Source organism: Colletotrichum higginsianum, chromosome 1 (assembly GCF_001672515.1).
Source record: "Colletotrichum higginsianum IMI 349063 chromosome 1, whole genome shotgun sequence".
NCBI lineage: Eukaryota > Fungi > Ascomycota > Sordariomycetes > Glomerellales > Glomerellaceae > Colletotrichum > Colletotrichum higginsianum.
In genome coordinates, this window is record NC_030954.1 from 5,110,196 (window position 1) to 5,128,105 (window position 17,910).

General features: G+C 55.0%; 5 protein-coding genes across 5 annotated transcripts; 3 read left to right on the plus strand and 2 right to left on the minus strand.

Moving 5' to 3' along the window:
• Positions 1-1,256: 1,256 nt before the first annotated feature.
• On the minus strand, positions 1,257-1,958 carry CH63R_01502 (uncharacterized protein; the record flags this gene model as incomplete). Its single annotated transcript, XM_018296477.1, has 1 exon — positions 1,257-1,958. The coding sequence occupies one exon, from the start codon at positions 1,956-1,958 to the stop codon at positions 1,257-1,259; it is 702 nt and encodes a 233-aa protein (XP_018164839.1).
• A 2,172-nt stretch (positions 1,959-4,130) lies between these two features.
• CH63R_01503 (uncharacterized protein) lies at positions 4,131-4,613 on the plus strand (the record flags this gene model as incomplete). The annotated part of the gene is made up of 3 exons (XM_018296478.1): positions 4,131-4,183; positions 4,248-4,386; positions 4,467-4,613. 3 exons carry the CDS (start codon positions 4,131-4,133, stop codon positions 4,611-4,613), a joined length of 339 nt encoding a protein of 112 aa, XP_018164840.1.
• A 4,737-nt stretch (positions 4,614-9,350) lies between these two features.
• Positions 9,351-10,145, plus strand: CH63R_01504 (Peptidase A4 family protein; the record flags this gene model as incomplete). Its single annotated transcript, XM_018296479.1, has 1 exon — positions 9,351-10,145. The coding sequence occupies one exon, from the start codon at positions 9,351-9,353 to the stop codon at positions 10,143-10,145; it is 795 nt and encodes a 264-aa protein (XP_018164841.1).
• A 3,560-nt stretch (positions 10,146-13,705) lies between these two features.
• Positions 13,706-14,017, minus strand: CH63R_01505 (uncharacterized protein; the record flags this gene model as incomplete). Its single annotated transcript, XM_018296480.1, has 1 exon — positions 13,706-14,017. The coding sequence occupies one exon, from the start codon at positions 14,015-14,017 to the stop codon at positions 13,706-13,708; it is 312 nt and encodes a 103-aa protein (XP_018164842.1).
• Positions 14,018-15,021: 1,004 nt separating this feature from the next.
• CH63R_01506 (Hexose transporter) lies at positions 15,022-16,887 on the plus strand (the record flags this gene model as incomplete). Its single annotated transcript, XM_018296481.1, has 4 exons — positions 15,022-15,582; positions 15,687-16,038; positions 16,131-16,410; positions 16,488-16,887. The coding sequence occupies 4 exons, from the start codon at positions 15,022-15,024 to the stop codon at positions 16,885-16,887; spliced, it is 1,593 nt and encodes a 530-aa protein (XP_018164843.1).
• Between the last annotated feature and the right edge of the window lie 1,023 nt (positions 16,888-17,910).

Genomic DNA, 17,910 nt, shown 5'->3' on the forward strand with positions numbered 1-17,910 from the left:
ACTGAACGAGGAACGGGGTGCGTTCCGGACACTGGGTAATATCGCATCAATGTATTTCCCTCGGGGCGGCCTCCCAATTCGGGTCGGGCTTGGTTCTGCAAAGGGCATGCAACCCCGGACGGATCCACTGGTCCCTTCGTTTTCCATCTCGAGCTGCTTCGGGGGCCCTGGACGGGGTCGAGCCCCGACGAAGACTCGGGAGGCCGATATTCGTGACATAATACGACTGTTGGGCGGGAGGCATTGACCCTGCCGCTTGTGGCATTGCTCTCTTTTTGCGGAGGGTCTGGTCGGAAATAGAAGTCCACACAACTCTCTGCCGACCGACCCATTCCAAGAGAGTTGTGTTGGTTCGATGGGTCTCCCCCCCTTGAAATCTGTCAACGGATGTCATGCCTCTCAGCCATGCTCGCAGGGAGGAGACGAGGAGGGGGGTCGTCTGTTCAGGTACGATGGGGACCCATGGAGTGAGAACAATTTTGGATTCTGGACGACCCTCAGGGTTACTTGTAAAATGTGTGCACCGCTCCTGGAAAGAAAAGTGCCAGTTGCCTGTAACGGTTTCAATGTCCGTGGCCTGGTAGGGAACATGAATCGCTCAGATGCTAGGCTGCGAGGCGAGTCGTCCCGTTTTTGAGGTATTCCGGCAATAGCTTCCCAACTGGTTACTTGTGTACTTGAAACCACAACAAGAAAATAGATAATTGAAGTCTAATTTGTTGATTGACCCAGGTTCCAAGGCTGAATACGGGCTTCAATTCTATAAACAGTAGTTTGCCCGTTCGGGTTAGACTACATGCCTCGCCAGCAGTATACTGTCACTTGGTTGCTGTTCATGTTTCTCCAAAAAGAAAAAAAACAAGAAACCACAATCACGTCACCCCAAAACATCAAATCACATGTAGACCAGATGTTCAGAATGTGGTTTAATCGCTCTTGCAAATAAATTCTATCCAAAATCTCCCTCAAATCTATGTACAAAACAACATGCATAAGTCGCGTAAAGCAAGTGCACAAGTGGTATAACAGGACAAGGTGGGGGGGTGTTATTGACATTATATCATGCGTGTCCTTGGGTTGCTTCGTCCAAGAGAAGACCCTCCAAAACTCCCATCAGTTCCAGACATCCCTGAGGTTTGTTGGCCTTCTCGAAGAGTGGGCAGATTGTGTGTTTTCTCGCCGCAGACCCTCGACGTCAAACGAAAGCGCGGCGGGCCGTGAGCAGGCGGCGGCGGCGGCGGCGGCGGGCGAGACGCTTATCGGTGCTCGCCGTTGCCGATGCAGTAGGGGACGGGGTAGGTGGTGCTGTTGCAGAGGCGGATGACGCCCTTGACCCAGGCGAGGTTGCCGTAGGCCTGGCTCGAGTACGTGTCGGACTGGAACGAGGACTTGCTGGGGCTGTCGGTGCAGCCGGTGAGGATGTTGCCGGTGACGCGGCGGACGTTGGGCTGGGAGACGACGAGGCCGTACTGGCCCTCGGGCACGGTGAAGCCGAGCGTCTGGGTCTCGGTCGTGGTCCAGGTCTCGGCGTAGCTGACGGACAGGGAGACGCCGAGGACGCCCTCGGCGAAGCTGCCGGTGACGCCAGAGCTGACGGTGACGGTGTTGGCGAGGGAGTAGCCGTTGGCGACGGAGACGGTGGCGCTGCCGCCGATGGAGCTCAGGACGGGCGAGATGGCGACGTCCCAGTTGAGGAACTCGTCGTCCGAGAGGACCTGGATCTCGGTGGACTCCTCGCAGCCGCGGCGCTCGAGGCCCTCGATGGGCTTGACGTCCGGGGCCGGGGCGAGGGCGGCGCGGGCCTGGAGGGCGTCGTACTCGGCCGACTTCATGATCTGGTGGGTGCCGTCCTCGCCGATGACGACGACATCGTCGTAGTTGAGGGCGACGGGGGCGGGGCGCGGGGCGGCAATGGCGGCGCCGATGAGGCCAGCGGTGGAGAGAACGGAGAAGCGCATCTTGGAAGGGGTTGGGGTTTTGAGGTTGGAAAAAAGAGGTTGGAAAAAAGTGTGGTTTGTTTGTAGGGGTTTCGTCTTTTGCAAAAAGAGCGACTTGGAGAGAGAAAGTAAAGACTGAAGGTAGTTTGGATAGGAAGAAAAGAGCGTGGGGAGGGGATGAAGAGAGAATGGAGAGAGAATGGACTGGCCTTTCGAGATACTAAATCCCGAGTCTAAGGGTGGGAGTTGTCAGTTCTTATAACATCAGGGGAACCAATGTGTCCGCTGCTCCGTCTTGTCTGTCTTAGACTTTGACGAGCGGCTAGGTTTGGTGGGCGGGAAACTCTGGAGATCCCCCCCCCCCCAGTTGGCGGCTGTCTCGAGTCGTTCTCGGGTTGGACCATTGGACCGACTTTGCAGAGACACGGGCTACTGCGTCTGTCTGATGGACCGGCGCCCATGTCCATGGATGGGCTGGGAGAAGCGCACTCTGACGCGCGGGAGCTCCTCCTCCTCCTCTTCCTCCTGATTCCCGAATGACCGAAGGGGTGTATCCGCGTCATACACGCCAAGAATCCCTACGGGGCGGCCGACATGACCATCATGATAACCCAGCTCACGAACCGGGCCAGCCGTTCAAGGCTAAAACGTGATGTAGACAGTAGATGCCCAATTTGCCATCACCGGATAGTCTATCACATGGATACTATGACTGAGGCAGGTCCAGCTCTGGTACGACGATGCGCTGACTCGAAGGACCGACGGGCAACATACATGCATGCTTGGCTTGCGGTTCTCTCTGTGCCCTTCCCGAGGTGGGCGGATTGTGTATCCGTAGTTTGGGGGGGGGAGGGGATGTGACGGGATCTGATGTGATGTGTGTGGACTTTTGGGACGAACACGAACAAGGCGAACGCCAGGGTGGAAGGGGGCTTCCCAGTTTCAGATTGAGAAGATAGACGCCGAATCCGGGCGCGGATATTGTTCTAGGGCGTGGAGTCTTGCGGCTCTTTTGGAAGAGCAAAGGCCATGTGTGTGGCTCCCCGAGCAACTTCGTGTGGTCCCCATATTGACTTTCGGGAGCGGCTACGAGTCATGAACAACCGACAGACTCACCGTTGCATGCCACACTGCTTTATCCTTGTCCATCCCCTCCCCCTCCCCACTGCTTTTGAGCCTAATCAGGAAAGCGAATTGAGATTGCTCTCTGCTCATGCGGCCTCGGTTTTGCTCCATAATGGCGCCCCTGGGAGCTGGAGAACCCCCGTCGTCATATCCTCTTCTCTTCTCTTCTTTGCCAAGGTGAAACCCCGTGTAAGATACAAATGGGCAACCACATCACCAGGGTACTCAGCCCAGCCTTGGTCGACAGGGGCTCAAAGGCGTTCAAGCTCCAGAAAAGGGCTGATGACAAGACCGCCTGCCGGGCTATTCCGCTTCGAGCCGCCCATTTTGAGTTTGATAACGGGATGGTCACAGAACAGAGAAGCCAAAAGACAAGTAGAGCTCCCCCCCCCCCCTGCCGGTCTCCAGATTCCTGCACCGCCTACTCAGAGTAGAGGGAGGGGCGCGCGCCCAGAGGTCGCATCCATCCACACGGTGAGTCCGCACTTCTAATGATGATCAAACTCCTATTGCGGGCCACGGACTCTGGCGGGATTCCATGAACGCAGGTCCATACAAACACGCGCGAGAGAGAGAACCGAAGTGGAAGATGGGGAGGGGGAGGGACCACCAATGCCCTTTGGGAAGTGGGATGACATGGCATGGGATGGCCGACAACCGCGCCTCTGGCGCGCACTACCAAGCAGGCAAGCAAGCAAGCATGGACATGACCGAAAACGACCGACCGGACGGCCATGGTTGGCAGAGAACCCCCCTCCCCTCCTCTCCTCCGGGAGGATGGGAGAAAGGGGAGTGGCAGTCTGTCCGTGACTCGTTCGTTTTCCCAAGTTCACCGTGGATATAAACCTGTTTACGCCCCGTCCAACAATCTAGATGTCTTCTTTTCCCCTCCAGCTCCCATTCCAAACGCCCATCACATTCTTTTCTTCGGTCCAGATCTAGTAATCAGTACCAACTCCCGTTCATTCTTTTCACAACTCAAAGATCCCCCGTTCAACAGTCACTACCTTCTACCAAACACTTCTTCTCCTCCAAGATCCCCTTTCAAAAAAAAAAAAAACCGCCAAAATGCAGTTCTCCATCACCAAGATCGCCTCCATCTTCTTCTTCCTCTCCGTCGCGTAAGTCTCGAACAAGAACCCGCCTGCCTCCAACGCCACGTTTTCCCCGACTAACACGACACAGCTCGGCCGACCTCCACGATAGCTGCACTTGCCACAACGGCGACAGCTACAACTGGCGCATCACCACCAAGGCCTGCGAGCTCTACGCCTCCAAGAACTACAAGTGGGGCAAGGGAACCTACGACACCCCCTCCGGACGTGTAAGTTGGAGACCCTCCTCTCTCACCTCTCTTTCACCACTTATGCTCTTGTTTGCTGACACGTCTTCCCCCTTCCGCAGTGCGTCCAGAACTCCGGCAACGACCAGCTCGCCGGAAAGGAGTGGGAGGCTGCCTGCCGCGAGGTCGCCAACGCCGGCTTCCAGTGCGCCGACGGCCAGGGCCTGTACTGCAAGGCCCCTACCAAGGAGGTCCGCGGCCGCTGCTAAGCGTCTCGCCTGACAGCGGGGCAAAAGCGAGAAGTGTGGGAAGAGGATGTGTGTAAGAGAGAGCTCTTGATGTCTTGTTTCTTTTTTCTTCGCTAGCAAGGGGGGCTGCCCCTCCCCCGGCCTCGCCTTGTCCGTAGGGCGAGAAGACTGAGGGGGGAGGGAGGCAAGCCCATCATGGCTCCACGAGAGTGTCCACCTCCCGACCATCCTTAGCCGGTTCTCTGGATTTCGTTGGGTTGGTTGGCCTCGTAGGGAGCATGAAAACGCGCGCGAGGAAAGGGGCAACTGTTTTCTTGACTTGAAAGAAGTGTGTGGCTCTTGGCGATAGATCGGTAGTGGATTCTTGTGTCCCGTTTAGCTGTTTGTTTTCACGAATCCTAGGCGTTTTTTGTTGGGTGTTCGCATCAAATACCTATAGAGACAGTGTGGCATCGTCATCATCATCGTGTACCGTAAGACAATTGTTCTCTTAGACTCTCGACGCATCGTCCGTCAACACGCACAATGTGATCAACTTGGTTCTGACGCGTTTCTTGCTTGGCACATGTCTTCCAATGGATCGAGGTTGGCACTCGATGGTATCAGCCCCTCTAGCAGTGTTCAAGCTGCTGATATGCATCGTTACACAACCCACCCACTTCATATTGGCACGCCTCGATTTCCCAATCTCATAATGTTCGTCATCTTCGTCTCATCTTGGCCGGTTCCTGCCATGTCACAGTACCATCCCGTCTCGCGGGGCGGCCGATGAATTATGCTTCTATTCTTGACGTCTTCACAGGAGACCCGCCTCCTCGCCCCCTTCTTATCCGCACAAGTCGGTTCTCGACTACACTAACGCAAATAGTCCAAGGTCCTCCTCCAAGGAGGCTTGCCCTTTGAGCATGTGTGAGTTGTTTGTATCTTGTTCCTATCCCCGTCCGAATAGAGACCGGCCAACCAACCAACCAACCTGCCGGCGGCTTACCTACCTATTTCTGTATCGCCGTCCCCATCTCTGTCAAGGTCTCCTCACCTAGCAGAGAATTCAGAGGCATGGTGAAGGGTTTGAAGGGGATGCTTATTAGCGTACATGGGAGAGCCGGCGGGATGCACGGCATCGGCCCAGCTAGTTGCAATTACCCAACGGAAAATGTCGTGATGAAGGCACGTCAGATAGGGACGGACGAGGATGCCCCGACCTGGCTTTGGCGAAAACTCTAATTAAGGGGGTGTTTTCGGTTGCATCCGCGCCAGCGTCGCGATGGAGCGTGCTGCAAGCGCGGCATGGCGGCTGGGGTCTTCCTTGACATGACTCCGATCCCCTGCCGGTGTTCTGCAAACTCCTGCAGGGTCGGTGTTGCAGATTGACTTCCCTGCCTCTCTCTCTTCTCACTATGGACTTCTAGCGGCCAGACACGTGCCCGCGGCGTCTGGTCCATGGCGTTTCCATCATCCTCTTTGCTCATCACGGATGTCGCGGGAGTCGAATCGTGGCAGCATCTCCACCACCCAACCCGTCCCTCAAGGTGACAGCAAAAGCGAGGCTCCTCTTTTCAGCTCTCAGGGTAGTCGGGCGTGTGTCGGGAGTTTTGTCAAGACAAGTGATATCAAGTCATGCTATACCTCGCCGTTGAGTGGGTTAGCGGACGCCCACGCGCGGTCTGGACTTTCTGCCACAACGCTTGTGCTTCTTCTGTCTGCCCACTTCGCGTCAATGCCTCGGGTCGTGGGACACGTACACGTAAGAAAGTGTGGTCTTTGCTCTGCTCAGGGCCGGGAATGGACAATGCGTCCCGGGAAGAGAGAAAGAAGGGGGGGGGGAACACGTTTCTTGGTGGCAGGACATTACTCGTACAAATGCCACGGCGGAAATCCGAGCATCCGTGATCCCCGTCTAGTTTGGCGAGGTGCGGAGCCGCCCACGTTTTCGGCCGAGCGGCGTGTTTCCGGGTCCCGAGGCGAAACTGACTCGGTCATCGGCCAAACGGACAAAGTAGGCCCGGCCGTCCTCATCAGGGTCCGGAGGATGGGGGGCTCGGAGGTAATGTCGTCGGAGGCCGCACGCAGAGGTGGGTATCACCGCTGGGCCCCCTATTTTGCGTAGTAGAAGTTCAGGTAACAGGTATAGATAAGTTGGGCCACATAGTCTCCCGTGTGAGATTAACACGGCTTCATGGGGTCCAAGTAGGAATGGCCGCATGCAGATCTCATACAAACAGCGTCCTTACCTTTCATCACGAACTGTGTGTTGCACACTAAGCGTTTGGTAGGTCTTCCTAGAAACTGTCATCTGTTGTCGAACGACAGGTCACAGGTCCGTCAATCCTATTCCCTAAAACGTTAGCATGACACCTTGGCAGGCACATCTAGTCCCTGAATGAGTTGATAAAAATGGGACTTGGGTGAGAGAAACGAAAAAGATCTTCATATGGACCCAGAATAGTGAGGCTGCCGTTCTTGGAAGCTGGGCGCAGGTTCTTGGCTCCGATGGTTGTCCTTCTGAATCATGCTCCATGTCCACTCACTGTAAATCTGCCATGAAGTTGTTTTGCATGACGTAGTCGGAGACGCGTCGTCAAAATCTCGAGTGGTGTTGTCTTCATTTATACAGAATGGGATCTACAACCCCGACTGTCCGCGGTATCCGTGGTGCATGCATCATGACAACATCGGAAGGTGTCAGTGTCGCCCCATGTGTCCTGTGGCACTGGACATGCATATTTGGAGCCAAGTAATCTCCCCGTCCAAGATGCCAATAGCATTGCTAGAACAAGACTTGGCTTAAGATCATGCGCTCTCTTGATATTGAGTGGCCACTTGTTTCTCTTCTGCGCAAATGGTAGACTCTCGAAACTGGCTTGACGTCAGTCCGTTAACACAAAATTCAAACCATGAATCGTTGCTTACTTCTTAGGCAGCATTGGAACCTCGAATGAGATATATGGTTTGAGTTGGATGTTTCTGCGTGCCAAAACAAAAATCGAAAGCTTCCAAGAACTTGCGACCCGGCATGCGATTTCAAACCCCAAAGTCCAACTAGAAAAACATCATCGCTTTGCGACTTGACTCACAAGTAGGTTAGTCACAGATAGGCCATTCGGAAGAACAGAAACAGGTACCCACGACCATGAGAATTTTCGGGACACGAGTAAGAGGACTTGTGTTGGTGTCTCGGACACCCCTGGATCAGGAGATCGATGTGTATAACAATTGTTTGGTACAAGCCAGTGGTGTGCAAGGCATCATCAACTGAAAAGATGTTAGGGGTGCGCTGTACAGAGTAAAGAGGTCATCTCGGGGATGAGTGTGAGCTAGTGATTAAATTGATCCTTTGCTTCTCCTCTCTAATGTTAGGGAGACAGAAGCCCCTACGTAGACCTCTGGAGCCCCAGGAGTGAGGTTCCGGGGGGGTCACCGGCGCCATCATGTCTTTCCAAAATCCTGACCTGATTGCCCAGAGAGGTCGTTGCAGGCCTCTCGTATCTCTGACAACCTCCCATCCATATCTCCAAATGCTCTCAACCTCTGTGGCCCAGAGACACGCTTGTAGGTTCGTGACAAAAGGCCTAGAGGCTGACATACGGCAATGCTGAGCGTTGCGTGAAGTATTTGTGCATGATCATAGTCTCCAGCCGGTCCTGTTCCGAAAGTCACCCAGAGCAGAGCGAGATTGCCGTGATCAGTAGGCTTTGAGCCATACGAATAACCAACTCGACGACTGCCTCTGTGTTACACCACCTTTCATATGATACGGCAATTGACGAGATTTCTTTTTGGGGGACCCCAGTGTTTTGTTCCGAGTTCTCTTTGAAAGCCAGTAATCTGGGATCATCTGGAAAAGAGCCCAGGTAGGAATCTCAGCTCCCTCTCTTACATACTCCCAACCCCCAAGTAGCTCACCAGTCATGTGACGGACTTCCTCTCACGGAATCTCCTTGTTAAAGTGGATGCCGCATAGTGCCGGATATCCGACGGGAGTGTTGCGGCAACGTCGCTAAATCGGAAGCGCCCATCCCGTCATTTAGACCGCCAATGGCGGAGAAAATGCGCTATTCTCGATGTGTGTCTCTGTCCGAGATCTTGAGCAATTAGAATCATCCGCAGTCCCCTGGGCCTCGGCTTGCCATACACCGCAATCATCTACGAACCCCTGCCTTGGCAGCATCGTGCCAAGTTGCCAGCCAACAGCCCAATCAAGGGACCGTTGGTCTGCCTTATCACTCGGCCGAATCGCTGCTGTCCCCAAGCTTTGCCGGCACTAAAGTTGAGAAGTTGAACTAGGTGACGATATTCCCGAGCCCAAGAGCGACTCCAAAAAGGAAAGTGGTATTCTGCTGCGGAACCTCTCGTACAACGCTCGTCGGGCATCGGCCTCACGATATTTCCTATTCAGGGAGGAGCTCAGTTGAGGGCCGACCTAAAGTTCAGGTCAGAACCTGTTTCTCCTCCATCTGACAGATTATGGAAGCCGTCTTCATTGGAATAGATAGCTTTACGGGAACAACGGCATCGTGAGAGCTATCGACCTGCGATATGAAGCATAGCGGCTTCGTTTACAACGAGAGGGTAGTACGACATGATTGCCGAGTAGCCGGCACGTTGAGTGCATCTTGTATCTCTATAAAGATGCCCTTGAACCAGTGCCAAGAGCATTGAGATTTGGACCAGCATCGCCAGCAGCAACTCCAAGAGCCCAAAAGCCAACTCAACCTCTCTTCTCGGTTCCCCCGTCGTCACAACCTCCATTTAGTTACCATGAAGTTCGCCGCATTCGTCCTCGCCGCCGCCGGTATTGTTGCCGCCGCCCCCGGCACCAAGCTGGTTCAACGCAACTACTCGCCCCTCGTCCCTCGCTCTGCCCGCGCCAGGTACAGCTCCGCCCCGAACCAGAGGCTCTCCGTCGATTCTCTCGACTTACTCAAGTCCACCGGCGAGAAGAACGTCGACTACTCGGGCAACTGGGCCGGCGCCGTCAAGATCGGGACGGGCTACAACCACGTCACCGGCACCATCACCGTGCCCGAGGTGAGCGGCGCCCGCGGGGCCGCCGCCTCCGCCTGGGTCGGCATTGACGGCGACACCTGCCAGACCGCCATCCTCCAGACCGGCATATCCTTCTACGCCGACGGCACCTTCGACGCCTGGTACGAGTGGATCCCGGACTACGCTTACAACTTCAACAACTTCGGCGTCAGCGTCGGCGACAAGATCCGGATGACGGTCGACGCGTCCTCCAAGACCAAGGGCGTCGCGACCCTCGAGAACCTGACCACCGGGCAGAAGGTCACGCACTCCTTCACCAGCACGCCCTCGTCCCTCTGCGAGACCAACGCCGAGTGGATCGTCGAGGCGTTCCAGGAGAACGGCAGCCAGGTCACCCTCGCCGACTTTGGCACCGTCACCTTCACGGGCGCTGCCGCCTCTGGGTCCGGCGGCTCGGTCACCGCCGCTGGCGCGGACATCATCGACATCTCGCCCAACAACGGCCGCACGGTCCTTGCTGCGGGCTCCGTCAGTGGCAGCACCGTCACTGTCAAGTATGTTGGCTAGGTTGCCGCCGCTCGGAGATTGCGATGTTACACATCGATGGAGACTCGTTGAGCCAGATGCAGGAGGCTTTTTGGGGCTCTTGAATGCGATGGCTGGACAAGCTGCTGGACGTGGCTCCGTATATAGCTGGAATACCTGGAACATGCAGACATATTCTTAGGTAAACGTGCCGAACGGACCTAGTTGAATATAAGAGGTTCGGCCGTTATTGGACTATTCGTTTGACGTATTGTTTCCTCGCTTTGATGCTAGGGAATCTTCTCAAAAATACAATTCGGTGTTTCTCTTCTACAAAAATGGCCCACAAAACACATCGTGCACTGCTGGCTCACAAGAACACCTATGAACGAAACACCATCATCCAGTAGATATGTGGCAAGCGGCACTCATTTAAATACTGAATGACCGTTGGAACAAATGCGAAAGTGTCAGACCAGGCCACATGTATAATCCCAACGCTAGTTGACCGCGTGGCGATCAACATTTGTGTGTGATCCGTGTCTACTTTGCGAAGCTGCAACCTTATTGAGGAACTCATGAGTTGCAAGATTAGCAAACGCTGTGCTCTTCAAGTTTGGAAAGCCATGTTGAACCCGACTTCAGCCGATTTTGACACGCATTGGCACTGGACCCAGACTCTTCGACAACTTTGACTACCCTTCATGTTCCATTCAAATGCTGAATAGCTGTTATTTAAAAACGAGATGGAATGAATAAACGTAAACAGTAGCTTTAAAGAATCATTCACATTTAGTGGTCATTGTCTCATGCACACTCCAGGTTGCGGTACCTTACCTTCGACATCGGATTGTAGAACCTTCCAATCTTGTATTTCCCAATTTTGATGTGTGATATCGTGCAGGCAGCCCGCCGATAGCATGGATTGCTCAACCAATGCTGCTGTATTACGTTTAGGTCCTCACTTTACTATGATTGCCTCACAAAAACAATTGTCCGAAACAAGGCCTCAAAGGTATTTGTCAACGCAGGAAACCAAGTTTCAAAAGTGCGGTCTTTGTAGTGCTATTCGAATAAGTACGTAAGGACGTAGACATCTCCAACATCGCTAATCGCTTCGCAGAATTTTCCGAAAACACCAAGACTGTCCTAGGTAAGCCTCTTATGATCCAACACTCGCAATCTTTCGAAAGGCATGGGTCTGAAGACATCCCACTTCCGGAGGGGGTCCCTTTCCGGCTTGCTAAGGCATGCTACGAGAACATTCAACAGTTGGACTACCGGCGTGGAAGACATGCGGAGAGTCTTCCGCAGCATGTCCAAGTTGCTAAACAGCTCGCCGCGCTACGGGCCTGTTGCCTATTACCAAGAGAAGCAACAAGACAGACATTCTAGGTGCTACAGTAGGTCTAGCTCCATTCGGACAGGCTATTGAGAAGGCACAATCTCTCAACCTTCAGAAAATCACCTTGACACCTGCATCTCATGAGATTATCTTCAACTATGGTCCAATCATCCCCTTACACTTTCAGCTTCATGCTTCTAAGGAGTAGCCAACGCCAGCGGACCCACACCAGCCCAGGGCCTATCCCTAAGAAAGAAAGCATCAAAGAGCAAAAACATGCCTTTCGCATAGTGACCCGTGTTCTTGCGCGAGAGGCCCAAAGTAAGGTCTCGGAGCTGGCCATTAATGACATTCAGATCAGGGCAGGGATCGCTTGTGGTATCTTCAAGGTACCCGAGCCGTGAGAGGAGTAATATGAACCGGCGGCCTTGGTCCAAAACCCCGGCTTCGCTACAACGAGACTCAACCTCAAAGTAAGACTGGTGAGGACAAGCACCTGGGTTACTCTGTAATCGAATCCCCAGTGACGAATCACTTCATTACGCTGCAGTCCATCATTCCAGTCAAGTCTTGGACGCACTCGACGCACCTTTAGCTTTTGCCATTTCCTTGTTATACTAGGATCTCTTTGATATCCTCGAAGCGCTGATATTCACGTTTGGGTCAGCTGGGGTGACACAAGGGGTCAGCCAAGCCGGGGTGCGTCGTCCGAGATCAGGGTAATGCCGGGATGACAGGGCGTCCCGTCCTGGTGAGTAGAGAGGTGCAAAACTTACTCTATGGCAGTGGTGAAACCCCCTGTCCCGATATTATACAACCGGGCGTCTGGGTCCTGAGGGCATTACGGAAGGGCAGGACGCGGGTGCAGGACGCGGGTGCAGGAGGGAGATTGATGTCTTCGAGCCGAGATTCGATCGCCTATATACCAAGCTCGTTCAGTTGACGTGTTTGGGCATTCGTGGCGAATATGATGACAATTGAATGGTCTTCGTCTCCGAATCACAAAACCGACTTTTCAATGGCGACTTGTTAGATTACCAGGCTTGGCGAGGCTTGGAAGGACCGTTAATGTTCATCATATCATACATAGGTGTTGGCTTGAAGCCTGGTGTCATGATCCGTCCCACAGTCCGGGACTAGGAACCGTCCAACACGACACTAACTGCGCCCGTGACAGCCCGGCATCTAACACTTGACTGAACAAAGCAAGACTAGTCGGACCCATTTCGCATGTACACCGTCTTCAGTGTGATGGTGATGGAGTTGAAGAGTGGGCCTCAAAATCGCGACGCGTTGCTTGGCGTGGCTGGTGTTTTGTCGCCAAGGCCGCAAGCCGGCAGCGAGGGTTGAGAATGGACTGCGTGAAACGAAGCAAAAGACGGACAGGACGTTTAGTTTGTCTAGGGGGGTTTATAAGGACGGGGGCTTTCTTGAACATGCTGATGCTTTTTCAAGCTGTCTGATTCTTGTGGAAGTGGCCGACGACTTGGTAGACCGTGTAAGATTCGCGTCCATTTCAGAAGCTTTGTGCTATTAGTGAACCCACCGACTTGGCACGGGGTGGATTGAAGCAGAAACGTGGCCAAGGCAGCACCCCATTTTGCTCTGTTTGCATACATAGCCGAGATTCGATGACCACGGCAACAATACATGCGGGTGAAGTTCTTCGCGTTGGGTCGAGATGGAAATCCTCTCTTTCAAGGGGAAGAAAAAATGCGTCTCGTCAACCAGAAAGAAACATCAACGATGTGAAGCGAGTCTGGCTAGCGAAGAGCGGACAGCATGGTGGCGTGAGTTGTGTTCGTTGTGTTCGTACCAGTCCGATTGTTGGATCCATTTGGTGAGGTGAATCCAACGCTATCACGAGCTGCTAACCTGTTCAGGGCCATCCGTATCGACGCACCCAGTTTCCTCCACAGCAAGGCGGCCGCGGACAACAGCTCCCTCACTCTCTTCACTCGTCCGGCGCCCCCGGCCCTGCGTTCCGACACCAAGTGGGACCTCGGACTTCATCCCGAGCTCTCAGACCGTGAAATATCCGGAGTTCTACCGTGACACGCGTGTTGCGCGATTCAAAAGCCAGACCGAGTCTCCAACGAGATCAGTAACCGGCAGCAACTTGTTTCCGGGAGGATCGCCAAGAACTTGCCAACCCGGCGTGATGCCGACTGGGTTCACAGAACTCGGGGATGTCGCGGGTTTGGAGAAGATGAAGCAGAAGAGAGAAAACAGACTCCACAACCTCAACTCGATTTCTTCAATCGACAGTGTCGTCGTTTTTCCATCCATCCATCCATTCATCCATCCACATAACTCTCCTCTGGTCGTGCACGGCGGCATTGTGACCAGTGACCAGTGGCCGGTATGCCGAAGGGGACAGATGGCGGTGTCCCTGATAAGATCGATAGACGAGAGCCTCAACGTCGTGCTGCGTAGAGAGAGAGAGAGAGACGACAGCTTGGTATTGATTCTGCAGTGGAGCAGCACTGCCTGTTTTGGCCACCCGCAGGAGCTTCAGGAGCTTCACGTCGTCACCGGGTTCAGCTGTGGCAGGGGTCTTTGGCGCCATCTCACGATTCCAACACATTACCCGCCTGAGCCTCAATGTCAAGGCCTGCCGGCATTGTGAGTTGTGCACTGCCGGTTCAATGGCCACATTCTTTTGCATTTCTCTTTTTTTTCTTGAATTTCGTTGATTCGTTCCTTCTTGAAAATGCCCAATGATGAGTTGCAAGTAACTGCCGAGGCTTTCGATGTCAAAGACGCCACAACTGATCCACCTCCTAGAACATGGGGAAGACATGTCGTCCGACGCGTCGACGCGGTCTCCCGAGCCCCGACGACGAAGCCCGAGTCCTTTTCGTCCGAGGTCGAGATGTCAAGTGCCTGGGCAGGCGCTTCCAACTTCCGTCAATGCTACGCCAAGTAAGGCGGACACAACGACAACCCTGGTCGACGGCGTGAGACGACTCCACAGTCCGACTCCCCCCCCCCCGGCCGAGGGTTGGCGTTGGAGTAGTCAGTGGTGACATAAACAACCTTACCGACTGATTCTCTGCCTGCCGGGCCCAGTTTCTCGTCGTCGCCCAGCTGCCCAGCCGCCCCAGGAAAGCAAGATACCGCCGACCGTTCGACCGATGTTGATGCCACCATTCCGCGCTGGCGGTATATCGCCATGACAGCTGTGGAACCTCTGGGGTTGACTGGATCCTCCGGGGGGGATTGGCACGGGGTTGAGCCACGCTCTTTTGAGGGGGAACCCGCTTCTGGGTCAACTCTGACGACATGAGGTTCAACAGTGGTGCGCTCTCCTCGGCCTACCATCCTCTCTCATTCTCATCGGCATCCCACATGGAGAGCAATTGCAGGCTTTAAAGACTGAAGCTATCGCCTTTGCTTCACGTCTTGTCCCACCCAGCCTTGATCACCTCTAGCCCTCTCCTCCCTCCCTTCCCCCCTCTCTCTGTCCTCTCACCTCACCTCACCTCACCTCACTCACCTCACTTACCTCACTCACCTCTTCCTACCACGACTTCTCTTTGGTCCCTTGCGGCGGAACCGCAAGCTAGCAAGATGGGCGTCTCAGCCAAACAGCCAACGGCCAACGAGGCAAAGGCCGTCGGCCAGGAGCTCGCCAGCGTCCTGCCCAACGACGGCATCCCCTGGTGGAAGAAGAAGCACCTCCTCCGGCTCAACTTCTGCATCTTCTCCTTCATGCTCTTCACCAGCTCCAACGGCTTCGACGGCTCCATCATGAACGGCTTCCTGGCCCTGCCCCAGTGGCGCGAGTTCATGGGCAACCCGACGGGCGCCTGGCTCGGCCTCATCAACGCCATGTACTCCCTCGGCGCCGTCGTCGGCTACCCGCTCTGCGCCATGCTCTGCAACCGCTGGGGCCGCAAGCTCGGCCTCTGGCTGAGCGTCGCCTTCGCCCTGGGCGGCACCGCCCTGCAGACCGCCGCCCCCAACATCGCCGCCTTCATCGCCGCCCGTTTCCTCATGGGCGTCTCGCAGGGCCTCTCCGTCGGCGCCCCTCTGCTGATCGCCGAGAACGCGTTCCCCACGCACCGCGGCATCGCCTCCAGTATCTACAACTGCGGATGGTACATCGGGGCCATCGTTGCCGCCTGGGCGGTAAGCTTTCTCTTCCTCCTCGTCCCGCGTGTTTTCATTTCATCTTTTGTTGATCCACGCCTCACAACACTTTTGCTGATCTTGTAATTCTTCTTTTTGGGCAGACTTTTGGAACCAGAAACATGGAGGGCGACGTCTCCTGGCAGATCCCCTCGGGCCTGATGGCCCTGCTGCCGCTCATGACGGTTCCCGCGCTCTTTATGATGGACGAGTCGCCCCGGTGGCTCGTCTCCAAGGACCGAGCCGACGAGGCGCGCGCCAACCTCGCCAAGACGCACTGCGGCGGCGACATCAACCACCCGCTCGTCTCCTTCGAGATGGTCGAGATCGAGGAGACTCTCAAGGCCGAGAAGGAGGCCAACGAGACGACCTCGTGGGCCGACCTGTGGGCCACGCCCGGCAACCGCCACCGTCTCTGGATCTGCGTTTCCCTCGGCATCTTTGCGCAGTGGTCAGGTGAGAACGCCCTTTGATGCAGACATGCCTTTTCTTTTTCCATAAACCTGTACCCACGAGAAATACTGACGGGCTTAATCCACCAAAAAAAGGCAACGGCGTCGTCAGTTACTACCTGGCCATCATCCTCGAGTCCGTCGGCATCACATCCGTCACCGACCAGACGCTCATCTCGGCCTGCCTCCAGATCTGGAACCTCATCTGGTCCGTGGCCGCTGCCGTCTGCGTCGACAAGGTCGGCCGCAAGGCGCTCTTCATGACCAGCGGCATCATCATGCTGGTCTCCTACATCATCGTCACCGGCCTGTCCGGCAGCTTCGACGCCACCAAGCACGGCCCGACCGGTCTCGCAGTCGTCCCGTTCCTGTTCATGTACGTCCCCTTCCCTCCCCCCTCCATCGTCCCATATCGAAGCCTGTGTCGGATAAGCTAACATGGCGTCTCTCAAGTTACTTCCTCGGCTACGATCTCGCCCTCACGCCGCTCGTCATCTCGTACCCGGTCGAGATCTGGCCCTACCAGCTACGCGCCCGCGGGCTCGCGACCTGCCAGATGGTCTCCCTCGCCGCCATCTTCTTCAACACCTTCATCAACCCCATCGCGCTCGACGCCATCCAGTGGAAGTACTACTTCGTCTTCGTGGCCATCCTCGTCGCGATGCTCTTCTCGGTCTGGTTCACGTACCCGGAGACGCGCGGCCGCACCCTCGAGACCATCGCCTGGCTCTTCGACAAGGAGCACGCCAACGTCGGCATCGTCTTGGCCGAGGACAAGCTGGAGGGCACCGAGATGCACATTGAGGACTCGTCACCGGAAGAGTCTCACAATGAGAAGGGAGCCCGTTCGTAGTTATTGTTGCTGCACTGGGGCGTTGCCAGGACCATGATGAGAGGGGCCTGCTTTACTACTAAGGCCTTGTCTTCCAGAACAGGACTCACGTCATCTACGCCAGTTTCGAGAGATGCCAGACGATGAATGACGTACATGTATAATTAATTACGTTTATAATAATGAAGCTCACAGCGACTAGTTATCTTCTAAAGCAGGGTTGAGGAGCTCTTCATACACATCCACTTCACATGCTGACTGCTGACTGCTGACTGCTGACTCCTCAAGAGACTACCGTCACGAGATGGACCGCAATACAACAAAGACGTTTCATCAAGCCCGTCGACAGGTTCGTCGCTCATGGGCTGCGAGTCCACAACTGGTCAGTGGCTGGATGTGATCAGCCGCACCACACGCCGTGGCTGTGCTTAAACTCTCACAAAGTTGCCCGTCGCCATTCGGGGTTTAGTACAAAGTATGCTAGCTCACCCGCCCCCCCCCAAGAAAGCTGCACTGAGCTGAAAGGTGACATGAGACAGAATGATGAGGAAGTGTTCTGCCCAGGCGGCCAATGATCACTTGCTACGCGGGTGCTTGACACCCATTGCTTATACATATCCACTCGTCTGATCGCCCCAAATTAGCGTGAGACCCTTCTCATTCTTTTGACAAGCTTCGGGGAAGAGAAGGGGGTCTGATCCCCCGCTGCATTCGAGCTTGTTCTTGGCTCCAAAGACACATAACCATTGGAGCTGTACAGCTGCGTCCCCTCGACGTAATCACGAGCCAGTCCCTCGTCCCTCCTCATCAATGATCAATCGTGTGTCGAGAGCTGAAGCTGGGCGAGCAAAGGTGGCGGCGGTCCAACACAGCCTCCCCTCATTTTACTCAGCCGCATACGTTAGCCCAGGCAGACTTTCGGGGTTTGTGCTGATTCTGTCTGGTCTCTCACATGCGCGCGCCGTTGTTTAAAAGCGGTCGACACCCGTCGATGGTTGTCGCACCCGTCACTCTCGTCTGTCGCCGCGGCACATCTACCATCAT